This window comes from Fulmarus glacialis, unplaced genomic scaffold (genome assembly GCF_000690835.1).
Source record: "Fulmarus glacialis isolate BGI_N327 unplaced genomic scaffold, ASM69083v1 scaffold22741, whole genome shotgun sequence".
Taxonomy (NCBI): domain Eukaryota; kingdom Metazoa; phylum Chordata; class Aves; order Procellariiformes; family Procellariidae; genus Fulmarus; species Fulmarus glacialis.
Window position 1 is genome coordinate 22,769 of NW_009191244.1, and position 19,496 is coordinate 42,264.

Consider the following 19,496-nt stretch of genomic DNA (forward strand, 5'->3'; position numbering starts at 1 on the left):
AATCCAGGCCATGCAACATAGAGGGAGAGCGCTCATTGCTGGAAGGAGGCACTTAACTAGCAATGCAAAGCTGTTTAAGGCACAAAACCCTATCCAAGACCAAACGGCTGTGCAAAATTACTGTTTCATGTGTGTGTTCTCTTCCTTTGGAATATCGTAGGAAATTTCTGTGAGTTGGCCTGTAGCTGACCAAATAGTAAATGCAGTTTGGGAGTCCTCATGCTTTAGGAGATACACAACTTTTGATGCCCAAATTCACTTACTGTCTGGGATTTGCAGCCTCAGCCGTTTCTATAGTGTAGAGAATGTTTATTGCCTTAGGGAACACCTGGCCTGAGTCAAGATGGAAGGAGCCTGCTAGGGTAAGAGAGAGCTGGCCTTTGCCACCAAGAGAATGCAATCGGTGTTGAATTTAAGCTTCCGAAAGCTTCTGGTGTTGGCCATTTAAGCTGCTGCATCTTTCTGGTGTTGTCCATTTAAGCTTCTGAACCTGGTGAGCCACAACTTGAGGAGAAAGCTGAAAAGCTGAAACTGGGTGGCTGTTCCCAAGTTATGGTTAATGGCCCACAGCATGTAGGTAGGATGCTTCACCCCAGAAGTAGCTGCTGTTCTGCAGCAATTGTCTGTGGGCTCTGATGTACAATTTATTTCATGGTCAAAATTCCCAAACCTATAATGTAGAATATAGGTTAATTTTATCACAGTTCTTGCCATGACTTCATTAATGTTTATACTACACTTCAAAGACATGAAGCACTTCCCCCCCCACACCTCCAGCTTTGTCTCCTTGCTCAGCATTTGAGTTGCATGTACTTGTCTGGGCTCCACACTATAAAGGAAGCTTCTTAAATTTGTTATCCCCACTAGGCATAAAATTGTAATCCCCTTACCTGCTGATTTTTTCATCAAGTCCCTGTAAAATAGAAAGGCCTGACTCTCTTCAGAGACAAGAGTGTGTGAAGAAGACTTAATCGTTTAAGTCTAGAGCTTTAAACACATTTGTAGACTTTCTTTGTTAAATGTGGCTGATTCATTTAAGAGGTTTATTCCCTAATCAGATTTGTTCATTTGGAGTTGTGTGTGTAATCTTTAATAGTGGCAGTTGTTCAAGACTTCTGGAAGCTGTGCTTTTTGAGAGGCAAGGAAGTCCTCTTTTAGACTAGTCATTCATTTAATGTTTTAATTTTTCTTTTTAAGATCATCTGTACCTCATTCTGCAGCCCAGGCAGTCCACCAAGTTTTGGCAACTGTTGCTACAAATCAAGCTAAACAGGTATCTTGATATAGAACCCTTTCCCTGTGGAATACTGTATCTGGGCATGCTCAGCACAATTTGGGGATTTAATTGTTGGTGAACAGGTCACCTAAAAATCTCTCTTCGCAGCTTGCCCTGCATTCTTGGCAAACCATTTATTTATCTGTGACCTCGACAGTGTGATGCCAGGCATATCTTTGTTATGTCTTGCCTTTTCTCTCTTCTGAAGACTTGCAGCTTTCTAATGGCCACAGCCTTGCAGCAGTAAGGATTGCAAGTAACAACAAAGGAAACTGTATTAGGTAGATATACCTAAATTTCACAAAAAAAAAAAGTGATAGGCAGTCAAGGGAGAGAGTAGTTTACCTATCCTGTTTTCTACTGAAAACATTTCTTGTTGGTCGGCAAGCTGCTAGGTTTTGTGTCCACACATCAAAAAACCACGCAGCAGTCTTTGTTCCATGGAGTCATTGAGCTGTTGCCCGTGGAGGCTTACTGGCCTCTGCCAGTTGTGTTGACCCTGTATTTAAGTGTCAAGACATAAGGGTCCAAGATTGAAGGGTACTTCTGAGTGCTTCCACCACCTTCCTCTAGTTTGTTCTTAAGTCATTGCATGACTCTCATAATACCAGACCAAGGTTAGAAGGACCTTTGTTAATGGACAGACTGCACTGACCTGAAGTGGTATTGTGTTTTTAGACACCTCTAACAAGCTCGCTTAAGGGACAGACTCCACCTTCCTCTGTGTGTGCACCCTGTCCTCTGGCATCTACAGCTGGTCCAACGTCATCTGGCAACAAAATCTCAGGTAAGTTGTCTTTAGTGCAGATGGAAATAGGCCTGGATGTCTCTTGCCACTTGTCAGGGTGCGCAATCTAGAGAATGAAGACACTGAGGAAGAAAGATTTGCCTGCACTGAGAGGCTGCTGTGCCAAACTTGAGGGAGAGAATTTGAAAAACCAAGATACAGAAGAGCAGGAGAGTAGTTTTGTACACAGTGCTGTGTTTTGTCTCTGTGCCTGCATCTAGAATTCAGTGATACAATTCCTTGTTCAGAGTGGTCTCAGAACGTGTAACCCTTATCAAGAAATGTTGAAAGCACATCTACCAAAGGCTGCTGTGGTTTGACAGCAAATCAAAACCAGCCATCTTTGCTGTTTCGTTTTTCAAATGTGAAAATCATGCTGGTTTTGAAGATTTTAAACATGCTGGTTTGATTTTTAAACATGCAGCACCATAGGAGTACCTGAACTAGCTTGAAATGAACTAATTCAGGTACTGGGTCTGTTGAGCATTGAGCTGTATGACTAACTTCAAAGCCGGTTCAGATACTGCGATCAGTTGCACATAGTTTAGAAGCTTCTAAGGAAAGGAATGCTCAGTTTACATCATTCAGTGCAAATGGGGGAAGAGGAAACACTTAGGGAAGGAGGGAATAGATTTTTAATGTGTATTAGATAATAATGCTTGCATTGGGCATGGTTTTATAAGCCTCTTGCATAAATGTCTGAAATCCATCTCTGTTGCTCTTTTGCCTCTAATCTGTGGATGTAGGTTGCCTCTTAGCCAGGGGTAAGAAGCAGTAAAAATAGCTAGGAATCATATTTGACTTGGCAAATGCTTCTTAAATTTTGGTTTATTGAAAATGTCAGCTCCTGAATTTGATAGCGCTTCCTTTTTATTTGAAATATGTTTTGATATGTTGATGAGAGATTTTACCAAGGATTTCTTGATTTTATTGTTTAATTTTTATTGTCAAGATGATGACACCTATCTTTGCTCTAATCTGATATATGTTATTGCCTTAAATCTTTGAAATAATTTGTGTGTTCTCTCATGTTGTAGCAGTATTCTGTGTACGAATATCAGGCCTGGTATAAGTGGCAAAAAAGCTTTGCTTCCAATTGATAAAATTGGAGACTGTGTGTGCAAACTATTCCTTCTTTTTCTGATAGTTGGATGACAAGGTGCTTTCTTCTTTTTTGTAATGCTTGTTCTTGTAACTTACAGGACAAGGGACAGTAAAAACAGTTACAGCTGTGACTTCTTCTACAGTGACATCAGTACAAGCAACAACTGCACAGCTTAACAAAGCATTCTCGTTTTCTTCTGTGGGGTCTGTATGAACGTTAAGATTTCTTTGTAGTTGATGTTAAATACGAGTATTGGCTGTTACAGCAAGTGTTACCTACCAGCTGCATCATGCTGTAAAATGGCACCTACAAATGTTAGGTTGGGAGGGCAGGGATTGCATCAGAGTTCTTGGAAGACCTTCTTGTTTGTGGAAGCCTACCTGAGTGAGGTCTGAAGGTCTGTGAGAATTCGACACAATATCGTGTTGCTTTGAGATTTTTCAGTCGGTAACTAATCGGGAGTAAATAATGACAGGCTGTCTTTTCAGGTTTATCTATAGTGGACTATTGAACAAATCGTACACTGTGTGTACTGGTATTTCTCATCATCAGGTGATGATTTGAGATTAGAGCAATATGACTGTGGTTAAAGCACCCACTGATGGTCTGGTGCACCGGGTTCACTGACTGTCTTTGCGTGCACGTCACCACTTCTTGTAGAGTCAGAGAAGAACATTTATGCTGTATCTTGTATGTTGAGGTTAAGGAAGAGAAAAAAGAGGCAGACCATATCTAGTTCTTTATTTAGTGAACAAAGAGCAGTAGCAGGAAAATCATCCGTAGCAAGTTGTGCAGAGGCATGGGAGAATGAACTTTGGCTTTACAGCAGCAGAAGAGGTTTAACACTGGAAGCTTCTGCTCCCAGAGAAGAACAATGAACCTGAACGTGGTCATATTAACACTTGTCACTTCTGAAGATGGATTCCAAAGAGAATGATGTTGGGTTTTCTAAACTGGGCATACATATTCAGGTTGCCGGGTTTCAAATGCTGGCACAGGTTTGGGAGACAGAAATGCTGGAATCCCCAATTAGGACTTGAAATTTGTGCTGATGGTCAAACTTGCTGAATTACTTATTTATTTTAGTACAACGTAACAAATTCCATGTTTTGGCTTGAAAAGTAGTCTGTTCGTGAAGGTGACTAGAGAGTCCCCATGCCATCTGGTGATTCCTGTTACATAACAATAACACAAAGCAAGGCACATGTAATGAACATATAGTTATTCTGAAATCTCTCTTATGGATTTTTGTTTTTTCAGGGATGACAAAAATATTTCTTTGATCCTATCTTATATTTGGGGGAGAGGGATGACTCCTTAGAAATGATTGTTTGAAATTCTGCATGTTTACCTATCTAATACTCAAGTGACTGAATTTCTCTTTATGAAGTGGGTAACGTTAAGTATTTCAGAACACGCATACTTTCAAATGGCTGGTTTCTTTCAGTCTTAACCATTTCTCTGCATCACTTTGTCAAGTGGATGTTACCCAAACACCTTGCTGTGCTCTTCAAAGGGCTAAAATAGTCCTTTTGAGAGATGGAAATTCAGATTCAAAAAGCAAACAAACCCTGCCTTTGTCCCAGGCTGAAGTGCCTCAGTCTGTAAACCATATGCTAAGTACAGTGCCGGTGTCAGTGATGTCTTAGTTACATGGCCTGACTTCTGTATCAGCAGCTGGTCTTTGAAAGTCGGAGAAAGCTTAAAAAGCCTCAGGGAATGAAGGTCTCTGGAGGACCCCAGTGCTCATTATGAAAGATCACAGTATTTTTGCAAGACAGAATATTTTTAGCGTGAAAATATTTTTAGTCCTGGAAACTTTTAATTTCTGTCTTGCTATGAGTGATCTCCTTTTGGGTGGGTGGTAGTATCCAGTTATTCCCTTTTGTACATGCACTGTCTTTTACCTTTTAGCTCTTTTAAATAAACTCTAGTCGCCACTAGCTATCAGGATTTGGTGCATGGTGTTCAGTTGCCGAGCCGAATGGGGAAGAAAACAGCAGAAAGGAAAGAATATGGGAGGATGAGGGGTAGTCAAAAGAACTTTGAACTCTGACTCTCTTTAACCCTCTAGAAGCCTTGTCAGAGGGGAAGCAAATGGAGCCCAGTCTGTGTGCATGCTTCTCTCTGGCTATTTAGTTGTTGGAGAAAATGTTCTTGTGCTTGTGTGCCTGACTTTGTGCAAGTCTGTACTGGAAATCTGAGTTTCAAAGTTGTGTTAATCATGGGGTTGGAAGTTTCAGCACTTTGAGCTAAGTGTCATTCTTTCCCTTTCTCCTCTTTCCTTCTAGGTCTGGATTTAATTTTGGTGTTGTCACATCAGCTGCTTCATCCCCGACACTGCCCAGCCTCGCTTCCTCGCAAGGTTAGTTTGGAAGAGTGTGCAAACAACATCTCTTCTCTGCTAAGAGAATGCTTGTTCTTCCCAATTCATGTGGTTCTTGTTTCATGTTGCAGTTCTATTATTAAAATTGCAGTAGCTGCAATAACATTATATACGTATGCTGGATTATGCCCTGTAATACACAGAAATCTAGGCCACCTGCCTTTCAATTAAAAGTAAGCAAAATACTTGCTGCCAGGAACATCTAGGAGGTACTAGTTTATGAAAAAGGTAACATCTGTAGTCATTTTCTCTGCTGTCTGTAATCTGTAGATTTAAAGTTGCCGAGGTGATCTGACACAGAAAGCTGTCATTAAGTGGAATGAGCATTTAGTAATGGGAGGAGAATGCTTGGGATGGCTTTGTGTTGCTTCTAAAATTGAGTTGACAGTATATAGGCTGCCTTTCCGTTTCATAGGTAGATGATATATGCCCAGTCTGGAAAAAGGGGACTGATACATCTGCTTTGTAATATTCTTGACGTTTTCTGCCTCTAATTTCAGTCTTGCAAAAGAGATTGTCTGGTCAAAAACTCGCTTCCAATGTTATTGGTTGCTCTAATAAAAGATATCACCTATTCTTATGAATCTTGGCTTGCTTATATCCTTAGACCATCATAGCCACAGCAATGCTACTAATAGTCTGTTGACGTTAAGCAGACAGAACTAACTTGGCCTAAAACTTGAAGATTCAGTTAATGTAAAAGCTTAGGTAAATAACACTGATTAAAGGAGGAGTAGGAGGTGTGGGAGACAGACTTGTAAACCACAGCCTTGTGTGAGGGCAGTTACTTCACGCTGCTCCGTGAAATGGTAGGAGCACTTTTGCCTCTGTTAGCTGGTGATGGAAGAAGAACAGAAGGAATTTTAGTGCCTCAGGAGGAAACAAATGCTACATTATTCAGTGTCAGTTACTAATATACTTAAATATACTTAATATACTTATAGGGTAAACCAGAAGAATAATACCAGCTGTGCTAAGACGCTTTTGCTCTTTGTTATTTGCTCTCCATGCAGATTTCCTGTACCTTGTCCAAATCAACCCGTAGTCCAAACACCAACGCAGTGTCTTCAAGTCAAAATTTGTGTGTGTTTGGTGCTCAGAAATGAAATGACAATACATCAAATAAAACTAGTCCAGTCTCCCTTAAAACTTCAGCAATTTCACACTGTTGGGCAGCGGTGTATCTTATAAGTGGAGCTGCTTTGGCAGTTACATTTGAGAGCTTTTCTCTAGTCTTTCAAAGCTGAAAATAGGCTGCATAAAAACTGGTCAGTGGTCTATAAATAGTTGAATTTGTAAAGAAAGATTTGATTCCGTAGAAGACTTTTCAAGTGCCAGAAAGTATGACCCAAACTCTGTTCTGAGCCATTGGTTTAAACAGAGAGTTCTGTAGTGAATGTCAGGAATTCTTTAGCTGAACCAAGTACGAAGGGGTGAAAATGGTGTTAACAGCAAATGGTCTGTAGTAACCAGGTCTTTTATGTTTTTATCAAACTGTTGAAAAAGAGGTAGGAGCCAAAGGCTGAAATTGTCTGTACTCAAAGAGAAGGATGGTTAAGTGGAGACTATGACATGAAAGTAACAGTGTTTGTCACTGCAACCCTGTCCATAAAGGCTTCAGGTGTCACTGGTGTCTCCTGAATGCACAAGGAAATGGCAGTTACCTGATGGTCAGAGGCTTTATAGTTTTGAGGCAAGAACACTGTCTAATAATCTGTGAAGTACTAAAGCATGCTGCTATTGTAAGAATGATAAATGAGCTTTGCATACCGTAACTCAATTTGTAACTTCCGTCTCTCTCACTGACAGCCCCTGCTAAAGAGTCCACCCAGACCGATTCGTTTTCACTTGCTGGCGCTTCCAAATTTGGAGTAGTCCCTGAGAGCTCCTTTGCTTTTGGGTCCCTCAAACCAGCAAGTGCTCCAGGAGCCTTAGTAGGAAATAGCTCCTCAGCAGATGGCACCCAGTCAAACAAACCTGCGGCAACCACATCTTCTGCTCCCTCCACAGCCTCTGGCAAGTTGGATATCCCTCCATCTAAACCAGGAGATCACTTGTTTCAGAGCAATCTAGCTGGGGAAACTCTTGGGAGCTTCTCAGGACTACGGGTTGGTCAAGTAGATGATAATGCCAAGACCACCACTAAAGCACCATCTACCAGTGTTGCAGGAGCACAGTCAACTAAAGTATCTACAATACCTTCTGGGTTTACTTTTGGTGCTCCCCTGTCATTAGGAAAAGCTGGAGAAGCTGCTTCAACGTCAGTCGTGTCGGCTGGCACAGCATCCCCATCCATCAGCACTAGTGCCACAGGCAGTCTCTTTGGCAATGTCCAGATAACCAACACAGGGTCTTCTGGGGTATTTAATCTTGGAGGCTCTACTGGCAACAAACCCACCTTTTCATTTGGTATTCAGCAAGCAAACAGTATGAGCACATCCACCTCTACACCTTCTACTCTCTCTGCTTCAACATCCCTCTCATTCGGAAGTTTCTTGAGTTCATCGCAAACTGCTGCCCCTGCTGCAACTTCTAATAAGGGTGCAGGAGATGCCAAATTACCGTCTGCGTCAGAAAAGCCATCTGAAAATGAAGCTGTAGCAGCTGGGTCTTCACCTCCAACAACACAGTCACCACAGCCACAGATACAGCTTTCAGAGTCTGTTAAAGAACCCACTTTACCCCAGGCCTCAGCAGTGGACACCGTCTCCGCGGGATCTGGCACTACGTCGGCAGCACCTCCCCCTGATGCCGTTGCTACTCCTGCCTCCACAAGTGATTTGAAGGCACCAGTGCCTCCCGCTGTCTCTGCATCTGCCCCACCAGATCAGAATGTCTTGGCAACAACCTCTACAACAAACATTGCCTCTCCTGCAGAAGCCACAAGTGCGTTGGCTGCTACCTGCGATGTTACTACATGTGTTCAGAGTCCAGCTGCTGGTGCCCCTGTGTTTGCCCCGACTTCTGCAGGCTCCTCGGTCTTCTCTCAGCCTCCAAGTTCCAGCTCTTCTGGCTCAGCATTTACCCAGCCTGCTGGTGATACAACTGCCACTCCTTCCACACCACCTGTTTTTGGACAACTACCAGCAGGTACCACAGCATCCTCTCCGTTTGGGCAACTCACCACCAGTACCTTGTCCACTGCCACCGCTACCACACAGGCTGCCAGCTCAGCTTTTGGTACTTCTGCTTTCGGCACCACCACTACCGGGGGCTTTGGTCAGCCAACCTTTGGACAAGCGCCGACCTTTGGGCAACCAGCGAGCAGTTCTTCAGGTGGTTTTACCTTTAGCCAGTCTGGGTTTGGGACAATGCCAGCCTTTGGTCAGCCAGCGGCTTCCACAGCAGCCTCGAGCAGTGGCAATGTTTTTGGAGCACCGGCTAGCACCAACAGCGCCAGCTCCTTTTCCTTTGGACAGCCATCTGCCAGCACTGGAGGTGGGTTGTTTGGACAAAGCAGCCCTCCAGTGTTTGGGCAGAACACCGGCTTTGGGCAAGTGGGATCTGTCTTCGGTAGCGCTGCCGCTGTTACTACTACAACGTCGTCTGCTGGGTTCAGCTTCTGCCAAGCTTCAGGTAAGAACAAACTGCAGGGAAATGCGATACCCAGCGGTGCTGTCTGACTGAAGTACAGAGAGCAGTATATCACTGGGGAAAGCAGGGCGTTTTTTAATGCTCTTTTTTTTCCCCTATGGCACTTGATGGTTTTTGGTTTGGAGTTGGTTTTTTTTCCCCAATTAGTAAGAATATGAGCTACAGTGTGTGTGAGGGGGAGGCTAGTGCTGGAGACCAAAGAAGCTTTTGCTCTGCTTTGCTATTCATCAGTAGGCTTCTGAATGTAACCTTTTCAATCCAATCTTGCATTCATTTTATACTTACAAGTCTACCTTGACTTAATTTTGAATTATGTGTTGTCCTGCCTGTTGCACAGTAAGTGGGTTGGATTCAGCATGACGTGAAAGATCTTAAACTAGTATGTTCTTGTAAATTATTACAACGAAGTAGCAAGGCAGCTCTGAGACCATAATCAAGGCAGTGAATACAGATGCAGCGCTTCCTTCAGTGGGCTGCATTGAGTACATGCAACAGTGGATGTATAGCCAGGTATAGTACTGTATCATGATCCGGGATGGCAAAAAAATTTTAAGCCTTCAAAGTGATGGTTTGGCAAGGAACTAATCTGTTAAATCCACTTTTGCATTTGGAAACATCTAAAAATTAAATACAGTGGTAACATGACCATCAGCAACCTGTCTACACAGTTAAATTGAATACTTGCACAGACCAAACCTTTGTCAGCCTCCTTTTGTTCTCCACATTGCTACAATATATTGTTGGGTTTTTTGCAAAGCTTTGTCTGTACAATCTTCAGAGAGCTCCCAGGGAAAAGTGAAAAGTACATAGTAATAACAGAGAACATGTATTTCCAAGGAAGAAAAACTAATTAGGCTCATTTAATTAAAAATGATGGCACTGTAGGCAAACTGCTTGCTCATTTTAACTACAGTAACAGAGAATAGTTAAGCTGGGGGAAGTGAACTCTGCTTGAGAAAGGTGTTCCTAATAATAGAAATGCAAGTTTTATTACAAAATGCACATTTAAGTGAACTGGGAAATGGAATGGGGAGTTCTTTTTTTAATCAAAACATTTCATTTTCTATAACGGGAATCTTTAGGTAACAAAGCTCAGGTCCTCCCTACACAAGGGAAGTCAGAATGCTACAGTGCTTGTTCGTGACTTGCAGCATTATTATAGCACTGTTAACAGAAATCCAATTCTCTTATATTGTTAGCAACAATCCCACAAGTGAAAAGGCCTTTTATTTTCTGTTTGAAGTTGGCCGAAGAGAAAAGGAGAATGCCTTTCAAATAAACTTTTAAGGGAATTCATTATTTGTGTGTTGGCACATACTTTAAATTTGTGCAACCTGGATACATTTGGTAACATTATTTGTATCCCTGTGTTTTGGCATGGGACATCTGTCCTTTCCCTGTTCTGGACTAGTGTCACCTCCCTGAATTGTCTTATACCCTAGTAATAGTTCTGGTGGTTTATTTTCCTTTCTTTTCTTAGCAGGTTTTGGTTCTAGTAACACAGGTTCTGTGTTTGGGCAAGCAGCTAATACTGGAGGCACTGTCTTTGGCCAGGCAAGTATTTATTGCTTTTGTAGAAACAAGGGACTGTTATGTGTAGTGGACTTGGTCAGCGTTTCCCTACCTATTTCTGATATATTTAAAAAAAAAAAAAAAAGATACAATTTGACATGCTCAGTAAAAAGTGTCCCACTCTGTACCGAAGATACTTGCTATTGTAGTGGGCAACAAAGCAGCATCTGTGTGAACGTTTTCCAAGGGGTATGGAGAGACTAACGTTTTATCACGTGCAAGATAAGATAGATATGTGGTAAGTCACCTGCCTTTATTCCATGCTAAGTGGAAAGTGGACAGTGTAGGGCAAGTTTCAAAGGCATTATTGTGTACCATAGACAAGGTTTAAGACAGACTTAAATAAGATTTCATTGTATTATGTGTTGGAAGGTAATTGCTTGCTGGTTCATCAGCCCCTTTGTACATCCAGAGGAACAGGCCAGGGAAAAATCAGCCTTGGGGGCATGTGCTGCTTTGACTTTGCTTAAATCCCTTTCTTGTCCTTTTTGTGTTCTAGCAGCCATCTTCTTCCAGTGGAGGCTTGTTTGGAGCTGGAAGTGGTGGGAGAGATGGAGGATTCTTCAGCGGTTTGGGAGGAAAGCCAAGTCAGGATGCAGCCAATAAGAATCCTTTCAGTTCCTCCAGTGGAGGATTTGGGTCTGCAGCTTCCCAGAGTAAGTGAACAAAACAAGAATATAAAATGTGCTGTGATTTCCATCTGCTTTTGTGATCCCATCTGCTTTTCTGCCGTTAGTTGTCTTTGAGTAAATTCTGTGTTAACATGAAAGGTTTCTAGGGGGTAATGGAGACAGAAAGTACGCATGATGTGTAATCTGGAATTTTTCTTTTAGGTTTATGGAAGACAAGTGGGGAAGCTGTTGAAACAAACAAGCAGATGCAAGAAGTGTGAAGCATATCCATATTCTGTAGGGAATTCTTGGCCAAATGCTCCTTTAAAATTGAATACTCTAAATTCTTGTCTTCTAAATTGTCACTGAATTTCTGCTTCCAACTTGGTTGGAAGTTAGAAAGCTTTAATTATTTCTCATCTGCCCTAACACTGTAAAAATTGTTAAGAATCCCATCCTCAAGAGAAACCATGTTAACAAGTGTGTGATGGATAGCACTTTCCTCAGCTTTGTCCTAAAAATGGCTACCTTTATGCAGCACATGCAAGATATTTTATCAAAATTTGCTCTAATATATTATATTATGATATAATATCAAAATTTGCTCTCGGTCATTTTTCATGTCTAGGAGGAGATGTGAATTTTTTCAGTCACGTGGATGTAGTAAAAATAAATATGCTTAGTGGTTGGTGTGGGGATGTAGTCTGTTTTGGTAAGGAAGCAGAATTGTAGAGTTCCTTTTATCGGCTTTTATCCAGATTTGGTAGATGGGTGGGGGTCTCACAGATAAACTCTTATAGGCATCGTGAAAGCTGGGTAGATGAGGGGAATTGTCTTAAAGTCCTCTTTGGGAGGAGGGACTCAGCACTTGTCCTTTCTTTTGCTCCAGTTGTCAGCTAAAAGGCATCAGTCCGCACATGTGTTTTGGCTAAATCAATCTGCACGTGTGGTGCCACACCAACCCTCCCACATGTTGCTTTTTGCCCAGCCAGCCAACCTAACAAAAGGAGGTGTGAAAAGTAGTTAATACATTAAAGCTACCTGCAGGTTCCTTTGCACCAGGGACTTTAAGGGTCTAATAGAAATTTTTTCTAGAAGCTATAAAGGATTATAAAGGCAAGAATCAATCACTGTCTATTAGTGTAAAGATTTTTTTTTTTAATGCCAGAGTCAAGTTAAAAACACATTAGTCTTGAGTTTTCTGGGGTAACAGGTCTTGGTAATACTCTAAAATCTGAGCTGAGATGCATGTATGCCATTTGTCTGCTGTAGCAATTATTTTGAAATACTAGCAGGTGCTCTCGTGCCTTTCATGTGCAGCTATTGCAGATCTGCGCTTGTTACATACCTTTGTATGTCACAAAAGCTATTCATAATGATTTCTAAACTGTGGCTTTTATTTAATGACTGCCCAGCTTCGTTATTTCATCACTTGTGACTTGGGTTTGGCAGAAAGAGAAAGCAGAAGGGGTGGAGTCCAGCAGGTAGAAAGCAGAAAAAAGGGGAAGCAGTGGCTAAGACGTAAAAGTAGGGGAACAGAGGAAACCTGTAGAATGAGCTGCAAGTGGTTAGAAGTAGCACTTCAAGTCTTGGGAGAGCAAATCCATTTTTTTATTACATCTTTCATGATCCATTGGGATTAATGGTTGAGGTCAGTTCTCTAACCTTGCTAATTTAGTCCTCCTTTATTGCAGTGCTGCATTTTGTGATGAAATAAAACAGATGGTTCACCAGTGAAAAGCTTTGGTTATTCTGTGTCCTGCCACTAGAAACTCTCTGTAGCCTTGAAAGATGAAAACTTAAGTTGTTTCTCAGTAAGGCTGGAAAAGTTTGGCTCCTACTTTAAGGTGCTGTCATATAGTCATGTTAAGAAATACTGGCCACTGCCAAAATAGCTGAGAATCTTTAATTTGTGGTGGACTGATATTTGTGTTGTAAAGAGAGACTGATTCTAGCTGCTGTGAATTCTCACTTGAGGGATTGTCTTTTAGTGACTGCAGCACAGGATGCAACTAAACAAATCATCCATCACTGTGATTTGCTAGATTTTAGCAATAAAGCGTTGTTAGTGGTCCATCAGATCCGGAATGGATCTTGGTGGAACTAGAAAGCCCTGTAGGAATAGGGGAAAACTAGGCTTCTCTCTGCAGAGTGCTGTTTTCAATGTGGTGTTCATTTTGTGCTTGGGGGTTGGGGAAGTAAAAGGTGTTTCCCTTTCTCCTGATCCAGTTAATGAAGTGTAAGGTAGAATATTGTCTGTTATGAGCTTCACAAGTATTCTTCATCTCCCCAGATTCTTCTAGCTTATTTGGAAACAGCGGAGCAAAGACTTTTGGATTTGGCAGCTCATCTTTTGGAGAACAGAAGCCTACAGGCACTTTCAGCTCTGGCGGTGGAAGCGTGGCATCTCAAGGCTTTGGGTTCTCCAGTCCAAACAAAGCAGGTACTTTGTCAATCCACCCCCTACAAACACCCACGCTTATCTGTGAGATACTTAGTAAAGTATTCTACCATTTAGACGTCTACAGCCTGGACTTGGTACATGTACAGGAATTGTCTCTGAACAATAAATAAAAAATAACTAATGGCTTAGTGAATGGACCTTTAGCTGGTGGATTCAAGGCAGAGATTTACAATGTCTTTGCAGAAAAGCATTCAGTGAACTACATTTTCAGGTGTTCGTTCCAGAAATTCCCGTTGCAGTTTAAGAGCAGAGAGCTGTGTGAATTTGTTCTGGTCTTACGTACCGTACAGTGAAGAGTACAGAATACAGAACTGAATAAATTTTTCCTATTTTAGATGCTTCCTTGGAATATTATCTTCCAAACTTCACTCTGGGTTTTGTAACCCTTTTTGTCCCCATTTCTTCATGTGAGTGAATGCACAGCTTTCTACAATGGGAAAGCTTCTTCATAAAATTCATATCAGATATGCTTCAGATCCTTCCCTTTGAAATCAGTCTGACCTGTCATCATACTTTCTTCTGTGGTTGAGCTGTTGTTCCCTCTGTCAGCTGAGTTAATTGAATCAAACATTGGAAATTTCACAAAACCTCTTTTCTTTTCACTGTCATCTGCCCAAAGAGCGAGCCACAAAAGTAGTGGTGACTGCGATATGTTCATTAGAACTGAATGGCAAAATATTCATTTTGTTAATTACCAGGCAAAAAAGGAGGCCCAAAGAGTCAGGCAGAGCAAAGCTTTTCTCCTCTATCCTCAGACCATTCTTACAGTGAACATTGATGAAGATAGGTGTTCTGCTCCAAGTGTGTCTCTTGAAGCTTCATCACGGCGGGGAATAGGGGAGGCTTGGTCATCCTTCAAATTGTCTTGAGACAATGGCGCTCCAGAACTCCCTTTGGAGAAGCACTGCTTTGAGAGGAGGCACTCTCTGCTTTGACAGTAGCCGTGCTCTCGTGTTAGTGAAGTGGCTGAGAGCATAATGATGATGCTATCAGATCCAGCAGCCATTTGTAAGGTGTCTCTCAAGTATTGCATTCTGCTTGGTAGCGGACTGAGTTTCTTGTCTCAGGCATACCTCCCATCTGTTATTTTTGCTAGAGGAGGAGAAAGGCATTGCTGAAGGAAGTTCTTCTTTCATTCACCCAATGACTCTTTCCTTGCTTTTGATTATTTTGGTTTCAAAATTCTTCTTAAGATAGATTTTCAAGAGGTTTCTGCAGAAGGCATGTCCACTCACACAGAGCCCCTCAGATCCTTCCCTCCTCTGGTTACATTTGCTAAATATTGAAATGAATGGTGTGTCTTCCTCTCCCAACTGCAGTAGAAGGGTTTACTTGATTTGAATCCCCCTTTGTCCTGGTTTCACTACTTACATGTTTCACTTTCCTTTCTCCACTATTTGTTAATATGCATTGCAGCAGAGAGTGTATGCCGAGCAAAGCTTCAGCCCTTGTGATAAATACTCTAACTTCCTAGAGATAGATGTAACAAGATACCTGATCTGTGTTTAAATAATTCAGGCCTAGCATTTATTTTTTTCCAGACCTTTTGTGTTTACAGCCAAACAGTATCCATTACCTTGACATGGACTGGAATTTCACCCAGGGTATTAAAATGTGTGGTGGTATCCCATCCTCCTCCCTAGTCAAACAAAAGAGCAGGTGTCCTTCGCGTTCCACAGTGTCAATTAGAAACAGGCCAATAATATCAGCAGATGAACATAGAATAAAATAATCTGAGTAGAAGTCCATTCCGAGCTGCAGAAGGCAGCTAAACCCTGAACAGAAATCGCCAAGAGCAGAGTTCAGATCTTGATTTCCTGCAGGAATCGTGCAGTTCCACTGACCTGGCATTTAATCATTGCATCTTAGTTTCCACCACTTAAACCAGGATTAGATAATACCCTACCTCCTGAATCTTTTTGCATCACTGGAGCACCTAAAAAACAAGCTTGCTATCTACTCTCTGATCTTAAGAGATGGGGGAGTCTTGCCCATTGCACTGGGGAGTTCTTCCAGTTTAAGCACTTGCACGCATGAAGGTCTGTCCGCAGGACACTTGTATGTCCTTCCAGAGCTTTAGATTAGAAGCCAGGATAAAACTCTGCAACCAGACCACAGCATCAAATGTTCACGAAGCTGACCTTTACCGGAGACTTTTCATTCTGTATTGTTATATGCAGTTCCTTTGCACAGTAACTCGTTTAAATGGTGATGAGCAGAGCTTTACTTTAAAACTGACTACATAAGCTAAGCTTTTTTTCTGGTAAGGAGTGCTAGTTTTATGATGAAGGATGGATATGTCTTTTTTTTATAATAATAAAAGCATCAGTCTATGTATTTTTATGTATGTATGTTTATGTTGTATGTATTTTTACTACAACTTGGTTGCACGCTTGCTATCTCACAATTAAGATACTGGTCTTTTTTATGTAAAGCAAATAGAGATTCCTTCACAGTGTGCAAGCATGTATTATATATTACCACCTTTTGGGGATTGAGTTGATCTTGTGCTCAAACATTCAGGAGACCCAGAATGTAGTTTTCTTCTGGATAGTCTCTTAATTTGGTTACAGTTTTTTGCATGCATTCAGGCACTTTTTTTATCCGTGTCTTTTGTAACAAAATACCCTGCAGTTTGAAAGCTTTGTGGCAGATAGTTTTATAAATAATGCTGTGTCCGTATGATAAGATGAACAGCCCCATTATGGAGATTGTCTACTTGGAAATCTAGTTTTTATTTTTCTGCATTATTGTTTACGTGATGTTCTTGTCCCTTTTTTGCCTCTGTTTTGCTCAGGTGGCTTCGGTGCTGCTCCAGTGTTTGGCAGCCCTCCCACTTTCGGGGGATCCCCTGGGTTCGGAGGGGTGCCAGCATTCGGTTCAGCCCCAACCTTTTCAAGCCCTCTGGGCTCAACGGGAGGCAAAGTGTTCGGCGAGGGTACGGCAGCAGCCAGCGCTGGAGGATTTGGGTAAGCCAACCAGGGTCCAGGGTCTGGGAAAACAACGTTCTTGCATGACAAAACCTATTATGCTTAGTTACCTCTGCATTAACGTAAACAATACATTCTGTGATTGATTACTAAGCAACAAGTGTCCTTGGTTTGTTTGTGTTTGGGGTTTTTTTAAATTTCAAAAAAAGGCACAAAAGTAAGACTTTAACCCCAAAGGAAATAATGTGTATGATCTCCTCCTAATGCTGAGACTACCGTGTTGGATCTTTAGCTTTAGAGGTTGGGGTGGGGTGGAAATGTGAGTCATCTTGCAAGTGTCTAAGGAAATGCAAGAGTATTTTCTATGTGCACACTTAATGAGTTCAAATCTAGGTCTACAAAATATGCCGAGCAGAGAAAATAATAAATATCATTATCAGTGAGTCTGTCTAGCCACCTTATCCACTTGTGAGATTTGGGCTAGAGATACTGATGAGAATTCAGTCTGTTCTCTCACCTTTGGGGGGTGGGACGAAGCACTTGTAACAGCCTGCGTTCCCAGAGTGATTTGTGTTTATCCCACACTGCTTGTTTTTACTTGTTTCTTTACCCTGTGTGCTTGGCACTGGAGTAGACAGCACTTTATTCCTTGTTTTGTTCAGCAAATACAGAATTTCAGAGCTTGCTAAGCAGCTTCTGCAACAGGCAGCAAATGCACTTCTTCAATATTGCACTACCAGCAAGCAACTCTCCTTCGCCCTACAATTATATTCAGATCGAATAGACCCAATTAAAAAACCAAAAATTTCCAGTGAAAAGAGGAAACTGGGTATCTTCCCAATCTTAGTGTTTACATATTTCGCAAGTGTTTGTCTTTAGTTTCAGAAGGACTGCCTTTACGTAAGGCACATTAGAACATCTAGAAGTGTAACTTGTTAATTCCCCATGAGGTTAGGCAGATAGCCATCTGCCAGGGCACCCCTGAGCTGTGGGAGGCACCCCTGAGCTGTTCTTCTGGTACGTCCTGAACTCTGGTGCAGCAAGTTGGAGAGTCCCTTTGGAAAGGGTAAAAATAGAGGCAGGTAGTTAAATCTCCGCAAAGAAGGATGCGCTTGTAGGGATGACTTAGCTTCAACTCAACTGATATTTTGATAAGTTCCAACTTTCAGCCATTGTGCTGCAGGATTTTGTATGGGAACTAGATGCACTCAGCAGAAAGCTTTGGAAGCTTTTGTCTTTGGAAGCTCAAAGATAAAATGGGATTCAGAACAAGTAGCGCAATGATGTAGAGGGCTTGCATAAGCAGTCTGCAGACTCAAGAAAGAATTCAGTGGCTTAACTTGTGGAAGTTTTGAGAATTTCTTCTCTATTAGAAAGGTGCAGGCTCACTCTGATATTTTCAGAGTTGCCTGAGGAATTTGATTTTTATCGTAAAATCTTTAAAAGAGTGTGCAAAATTCCCAGGCAGCTTTACAAAAATCCAAATCTCGCCACAAAATTTTGTGCAGTAGTTTAATTCTGCAGTATAATGTAACTTCTGTGCAGGACTTCCTTTCTGCCTTTCTCTTGAAGTGGAACTTTAAAAATCCCAAATCCAGGGAAGTTACGTGCCAGTACGTTGTGTGGTATTAGCTCCGAGTTCCTGAGAACACCCTGCTAACTTAAATACATGTGATTCATTGCTGCTTCAATTCTGAAAAATCTGCATCACTTGATAAATGACTTAGGCATCAAAAAATAGAAGCTACTACACTTCTTCAAAGTCTGCAATTTCTACTGTTTGTGAGCAAATAATGTTTTGCTTTCATAAACTAACCTCAAGTGCCTCTCAATTCTGTTTTGTATAGGAGCTGTACAAAAGACCTGAAAATCTGGGCAGGATAGGTTTGATTAAATTGTTACCAGGCATTGACTGTATCTCATGTCTTTTATATGTTTTTAAAAAAAAAAAAGAGGTCTACCCATAGCCTTTTTCAACAGGCATGTTCTTCTAGTTGCAACTGAAAGAAGCAGTTTGAACCACAAGTTTCCTTGTCACTATTTTCACCTCCACTTCCTTTCACCGGGTAGACATGATTTGTGTGTTCAGTAGCACAGTCCTGAGAAGATGGAGCACTGTAAAAACCTCTTGTTCTAAAATACTTCACCCCATCTTGTTTTTTTTTTTTAAAAAAGAACTCTAAACCTGTTCTGCCCGTCCTGAGAAAACCACATTTGTGGTTCTGAGCTGAAGTTGTCTGCAAGGTACATGGGTCAAGAGCCAAACCAGAGGCACAGGGGATGGTTAGCAGGGCCAAAGATGCATAGTCACTGAACTGCCCATTGTATCTAATGCTGTATATGGAAGTAGTGTGTACGGTTGACAGTGTCTGGGATAGGAGAGGTGGTGTCCTTTACCAGGTGAATTGCTTGTCACGCTGCTGCAGGGGTTGTCCCTTATCTGGAGAGATATGTTTTGATGTGGGGTTTTTTTGTTTTGTTTTTAAAGTCTGCTAGATCTGGATGGCTGGAGAGGTGGGTTAACGAGCTGTCAGTTCATATTTTAAGTCAGAAATGACAGGAGCTTGTGTGAGGTACACTATTTGACTTGACCAACTGTCTGCTCAGGGGAGGGCTGGTGCTGCGTTAGTACTAGTAGCATTGTGCACTTGCAGAGCTTCAGCAGAGCTTGTCATTTGAAAATGTTGCCCAGTTTAAGTTAGAGAAACACTTGAAGCTCGTTTTCTGAGTGCACCTCTTACGTTCAGAATTGGGAGAAGCGGGGGGGGGGG

The 19,496-nt window shown here is 41.7% G+C and overlaps 1 protein-coding gene across 1 annotated transcript in view; it reads left to right on the forward strand.

Moving 5' to 3' along the window:
- Positions 1-19,496, forward strand: part of NUP214 (nucleoporin 214kDa) — a gene marked incomplete at its 5' end in the record, with an annotated part of 43,745 nt that overhangs the window by 21,586 nt on the left and 2,663 nt on the right. Inside the window, 9 exons of the mRNA XM_009586625.1 lie at positions 1,198-1,273; positions 1,955-2,063; positions 3,266-3,371; positions 5,460-5,533; positions 7,364-9,130; positions 10,632-10,702; positions 11,220-11,376; positions 13,625-13,774; positions 16,593-16,764. Coding sequence (XP_009584920.1) covers positions 1,198-1,273; positions 1,955-2,063; positions 3,266-3,371; positions 5,460-5,533; positions 7,364-9,130; positions 10,632-10,702; positions 11,220-11,376; positions 13,625-13,774; positions 16,593-16,764 — 2,682 coding nt within the window. The remainder of the gene's footprint in view (positions 1-1,197; positions 1,274-1,954; positions 2,064-3,265; positions 3,372-5,459; positions 5,534-7,363; positions 9,131-10,631; positions 10,703-11,219; positions 11,377-13,624; positions 13,775-16,592; positions 16,765-19,496) is intronic.